Source organism: Chinchilla lanigera, unplaced genomic scaffold (assembly GCF_000276665.1).
Source record: "Chinchilla lanigera isolate Chin_1 unplaced genomic scaffold, ChiLan1.0 scaffold00020, whole genome shotgun sequence".
NCBI classification, from domain to species: Eukaryota; Metazoa; Chordata; class Mammalia; order Rodentia; family Chinchillidae; genus Chinchilla; species Chinchilla lanigera.
In genome coordinates, this window is record NW_004955421.1 from 27,971,312 (window position 1) to 27,977,572 (window position 6,261).

A 6,261-nucleotide genomic window follows, 5' to 3' on the forward strand; every position below is an offset into this window, starting at 1 on the left:
CTCGTCCAGCCCTGCCGGTGAGCTAAAGTTCTGGGCGAGGTGGGACCACACTCCGGACGCTTCTGCTCTGCCTGGGGACGGAGTCATTTGCCTACAAGTCCTTGCAGCTTCAGGAAGTGAGGTCCGAGTTGGGGAGACAAGAGGAAGCAAGAATGTCTGGGTTGGTAGGTCTGACATGAGATAGCACATTCAAGAGAGAAGTGAGGGGGCATTTGGGGAAAAGAGATTCTGGGGTTTTAGAATTTTATGGCAGATATGAAGTCTAGAATCAAGGCTTGTCTTTAGTGTGGAATTTCCACAGCATTTTTCTTTTCTTGGATTATGACTTACCTGAGGGTATAGCAGCTGACATAGTTTCTCCTTCTAAAGGATGGAAGTGGTTACATCTCTGAAAGTAGGGTCTCATTGCATCTGTACATGAAACAGGGCTACAGAATGTGGGTTTGTTTGCTGGTTGGTTTGGCTGATTGATTGATTTTTGAGGCAGGGTCTTGCTATGTAGTTAAAGCTTGCCTTGAACTCACTGTGTAGCTCAGGCTGGCCTCAAATTCATGGCGATTTGCCTGTCTCAGCCTCCCAAGTGCTGGGATTACAAGTGTGCACCACTACACTCAGCTATATTTCTATTAGTATTTTTAAAAGTTTATTTCAGTCTGAAAATTTGAATCTCTCAATCCCTTACCCCCCGCCATGTTTTAGATTCACAGCAAAGCTTCTCTCAGTGCTCGTGTTCTCTAGGCTCCCACATTTGACAGCTGGTGAGAGCATTCCTTTGGTTGTCAGCAGCTAGCTGGATCACAGTCTGGAAGAAAGAGGAAGATCTTCTTTGTACTGTAGTGATACTGTATGCAACACAGGAAAACTTGTGTTGGTCAGAAAAATAATTCCTGGAGAAACTTCTAGACCATTCAGAACAAGGAGTCTCACTGGTTATTCCATTTTCACTTTTGGGTGAGATGTGCTCAGTGATCTCTAGGAATTGCCGGGTTATCACATCCTATAAAGCTTGATTGTGATATTGATTTTATGTCATTGTTTTGGGCTACGGAGGATCAAGCCTGAGCCTCACACATGCTGGGCAAGTGCTCTGCACCGAGCTACATCTTTAGTCCAGAGTGTGATCCCCGAATCTAAGACCAGACGAGGATGGAACCGGAAGTGTTCAGCCTCAAATTGCCGAAGTAGCCGGGTGAACAGCGTTTTTAGAAATGAGAAGCACGCAGTTAGTATAATACTAGAGTCATTACTTTTAGAATATTTAAACTTGGACAGCTTAAGATCTTAGCCAAAAAGGATATGTTTGATCACTGCATTTGGTGAAATAGCCTAATTAAGATGGGAAGAATTGAAATCAACTTGTTTTAAGCTATGGAAATTGGCAGTTGTAAGAAAAAGGCAGGGCTTTTTTCACTCATTCCTATTTCACAGAGTTATAAGAACTGATGCTGGACGTGGTGGTGCACACCTGTAATCCCAGCACTCAGGAGGCTGAGCAGGAGGATCACTGTGAGTTCAAGGCCAGCCTGGGCTACAAAGTGAGCTCAAGGCCAGCCTGAACTGCAGAGCGAGACCCTGTTTCAAACAACAAAACAAAAAGAACTGAGCTTCACTGGAACAGCCCTGGGAGTACTGGGACTGTCACTTTCTGGGTCTCAGGAAAGCTCCCCATATTCTTCAAATCCACATATCCTTCTTGAATAGAGAACAGGCAACTTAACAATTCTTTTGAGAGATGTGAAGACTGAGGTAGGAGGATTTAGGCTAAGCCTTGCCTAAGGCTACGTAGTGTGGTAGGATCAAGAATAAAATCTACACGGATTATAAACATGGACCTGTTCTGTGCATTGCAAGAAATAACATGGGAGATTTTAATGAATGTTTAAAACTGCACTGTTGAGTACTGAAACCACTAGGAAGGAAACGGTCCTTGAGCATTTGAAATGCAGCCATCCTGATGGAGATATACTGTAATAACATACCAGGCTTCAAAGGTTTGGTAGATAGCACAGAAATGCAAATTTCTAAACACTTTCTGGTTATTAGATATTAAAATAATATGTTGGACATGTTAACACAATATATTATTAAATTAATTCTACCTGTTTGCCTTTACTTTTTTAATGTAACTGCCAGAAAATTTTTTTTTTTTTTGGTTTTTCTCCGGTACCGGGAATCAAACTCACAACCTTGCGCTTGCCAGGCAGGCGCTGTGCCACAGAGCTAAATCCCCAGCCCTGAAAATTGAAAATTATGCATGTGGCTTGCATCTTACTTTTGTTGGTCACTGCCAGTTTGGAAGGTTAATGTGTATACATTCGCAGTTCAGTGGTAGAATTCTGCAGAAGGTTAATGTGACAGAGAGGATTGTGTAAGGTTGGCATTTTAGGTACAGTACTGCAAAGTAAAATAGGTCCCTCCCTCACTTCATTACCTTGTAGGTCTGAATTAAAGCAGAAAGCAATCTGGACTGACAAAGTTGACAACTTTGAATTTAGTATTTTTTGAGAACTTTTTTTTTTTTTTTTTTTGGTACCAGGAATTGAACTGCTGACCTCAGGCTTGCCAGGCAAGTGCTTATGCCACTGAGCTATATGCCTGGCCCTATTTTTTTAAATAATGGGGTGCCAGTAGCACACAAGTGCATCAGTCTTGTAAATAACTGTTCAGAATTTACCAATCTATAGGAAAAAAACTAATTATTTCTATGTTAACTAGACAAAAGCTTATAAAAACTTGTTTGCTTAGAAAAGAGTTGTAACTCAAGATTGTCTTTAGTTATTAATTAAAAATTTAATTGTTTTGTTTACGTATTGAGGTGAAAGTTGTAACATTATTATAGTATTTTGTTTTTATTAGAATTATTAACTTATTAATTGTACAAGTCCATGAGTTTCACTGCGACATTTCCATATATACATGTATCCTGGTTTGATCGTACCCACACTCCCTTGTATCTTTTCTAACCACCTTTCTCTCTCTGTTTTTTTTTTTTTTTTTTTTTTTTTTGGTTTTTTGAGAAAGGGTCTCACGATGTAGCCCAGGCTGACCTTGAACTATTAGGGATCCTCCTGCCTCAGCCTTCCAAGTGCCTGGATTACAGATGTACACCACCACTCCCAGCTCTGACCTTCTCTTTCTTCCCAGTCTCTCTCCATCTCCTTTCCACTCCCCAGGAGTCCCTCTTCTGCTCTCAAGTCCTCTTTTATCTTGATTAATGTCCACGTATGAAAGAAAACATCCAGTATTTATCTTTCTCTGGCCTGTTTTGCTTAACATGCTGTTCTCCCCTTGTACCGATTTTCCTGCAAATGACGTGATTTCACCCTCTTTATGGCGAGTACTCCATGTGTGTGCACCATGTTTTCTTGATCCATTCATCTGTCAGCCTAGGCTGACATTGATTTGAGTTATTGTGAATGGTGCAGCAGTGAACATGGGCTATACGGTACCTGTTGTATGCTGGCCTCATTTTCTTCAAATACTCAGGTAGAATAGCTAGATCACACGGTGATTCCAGTTTTACTCTTTTGAGGCACTTCCATAATGTTTTGCATAGTGGCTGAACTGCTCTACATTCCCACCGTGAGGATTTCTTTTTCAGCACATTCTTACCAACATTTTTTTTGTGTGGTTCTGGAATTGAACTCGGCACTCTACCACTGAGCTACAACTCCAGCCTCCCCCCTTTTTTAATAACAGCCATTCAGACTTGAGTGAGATGGAATTTCACTGTATTTTGATTTGCATTTCCCTGATGGATAAAACTGTACATCAGGAGGTGCTGGAGAAACTGTCTTTCTACATGTTGAAGACTAAAGCTAGACCCATGTCTATCACCATGCACCAAAATAAAGTCAAAATGGCTTAAATATCTAAATATTAAAACAGAAACACTAGATTTATTGGAAGAGAAAGTAGGTGGAAGTCTTGAAGACATAGGGGTAAGTAGAGAGTTCATGAACAAAAACCAAACTGCATGGGAAATACTTCAAAGAATCAACAACTGTGATACTGTAATTTTCTAAGCACCATTCACAGGGTAGCAAAATTATGTTTATTTACTAATTCTGATCAGAAAAATAAGCCAGGAACATTGATGGTATTCATTAGATTTTAACTGAATGAAGCAGTTCCTTCTAATCACGACTGTATAGTAAGGATAAAACACTAATTTAATGTGTATTCATTTTCAATTGTTATGTACTTTTACGTTGCCAAGAAAAATAAACTGTTTTGTATATTTGGAAAAAAAAAAAAAAAAAAAGAACAACTGGGACCTCATCTTATTGAAAAGTTTTTGCACATCAAAAGAAATCACCAACAGGGTGAAAAGAAAACCCACGAATTGGGAAAAAATTTAGCCAACTGTCCCTCAGACAAAGGACTGCTGTCTAGAACATGTAAAGAATTAAAAATATCAGGCCCCCAAAATTCAAAGACCCCCAATACAAAAATGTGCATCTGAGATGAATATACACTTCTCACATGAAGATATACAGATGGCAAATAAATACCCGAAAAAATTTTCAACATCATTAGTCATTGAAGAAATGCAAATTAGAACAACACTGAGCATCTAACCCCAGAAAGAATGGCTATCACCAAGGAATCATCCCATAACAAATGCTGGAGGGGCTGTGGGGAGAAAGAACTCTTCTCTGCTGCTGGTGGGAGTGTAGACTGGGCGCAACCACTGTGGAAGTCAGTCTGGAGAGTTCTCAGTAAACTGGGTTCCATTCAACCCGGCTATTCCCCTTCTGGGTATTTTTTCCAGAAGAACTGAAAACATCATACCACAGCGAAATATGTGCACCCATGTTTATGGCAGCACAACTTGTCATAGCTAAATCTTGGAAACAACCCAAATGTCCATCAACTGAGGAATGGATAAAAAAGACGTGGTACTTTTATATAATGGAGTATTACTCAGCTATAAAGAAACATAAAAGAGAGGCTTTTATAGGTAAATGGATGCAACTGAGACCATACTCATAAGTGAAATAAATCAGATTCACATGTGTAAATATTGTATTTCTTCCCTATTCTACTATAAGAACCTGAAAGAGTAAATAGAATCTGAAAGCTACAATAGATATTGTGAAAGGGAAAAGAAACTGCTCAAATGGGGGGAGCAACTGGGATGAAGGAGGGAAGAGGAAAAAGAAAAAAGGAAGAGGTAAAAAATATGTATATGTATACACAGGATAGCTAGGATAATTGTACTATTAATATCTGTTGGTTTATTGAAAGGACTGTTAATGTGTAATTGTTTGATCAATCTTACATACCTATACCTGGTTATATGTGCAACCAGTTTGAAGATAACATTAAGTAATATAACAACCATTGTTAATATTCTATCACTTTGTTTTGAAATTCTGTATCATTTTTATTGTTCTCTGCTGTTTTGTTTATGTGTTTGTTTTTGTTATTTTGGGTTTTTTCTTTTCTCTTTAAGATGGAAAACAAAATTTATATGTATATACAAGGATAGTTGGGATAGGTATATTTCTTTTTATTTATTTATTTATTTGTTTGTTTGTTTTTTTCCAGTACTGGGAATCAAACTCACGACCTTGCTCTTGCCAGGCAGATTCTGTGCCGCTGAGCTAAATCCCCAGCCCCGGGATAGGTATATTTCTGATGTCAGAGGTTTATTGAAAGGAACAGTTAATGCTTAAAATTTTCTTTTTTTCTGGACCAATTTTGCATGCTTGCATCTGGTAATCAGAATGACTGATCTGAAAACAACAATATGCCGTACAAGAACACCTGAACTCCTACCATCTATTATGGCAAAGCTCTGCATCATTTCTAATTTTTTTTTTTTATTACTTGTTACTGTCTTTGATTGTTTGATCAATCTTACATTCTTACATCTGGTGGACTGAGCAACTTCATTGAAGATAACAGTATGTAATGTAGCAACCATTATTAATTCCTGTCATTTTGTTTTGAGGTCATGTATCACTTTATCATTTTTGTTGTTTTTGTGTTGTTTTCATTTTGTCTTAATGTCATTTTGTTTTTTTAATCTTTAAAATAAAAACAAAAAGAAAAAAGAAAAAATTTTGTAGCAAATTGTCCTTACCTTGATAAAGAAACAAAATTGCAAAGAAAATGTTACATAATGATAAATATACTTCATCCCTGTGTGATGGCGCACACCTTAATCCCAGCACTCAGGAGGCTGAGGCAGGAGGATCATTGTGAGTTTGTGACCAGCCTGGGTTACAAAGTGAGCTCCAGGCCAGCCTGAAC

General features: G+C 38.4%; 1 protein-coding gene across 1 annotated transcript; it reads right to left on the bottom strand.

Moving 5' to 3' along the window:
• LOC106148412 (translation initiation factor IF-2-like) lies at positions 1–534 on the bottom strand (the record flags this gene model as incomplete). Its single annotated transcript, XM_013513659.1, is given in 1 exon segment — positions 1–534. A coding segment is annotated over 1 exon segment (189 nt), but the record flags the coding sequence as incomplete, so codon positions are not given.
• Between the last annotated feature and the right edge of the window lie 5,727 nt (positions 535–6,261).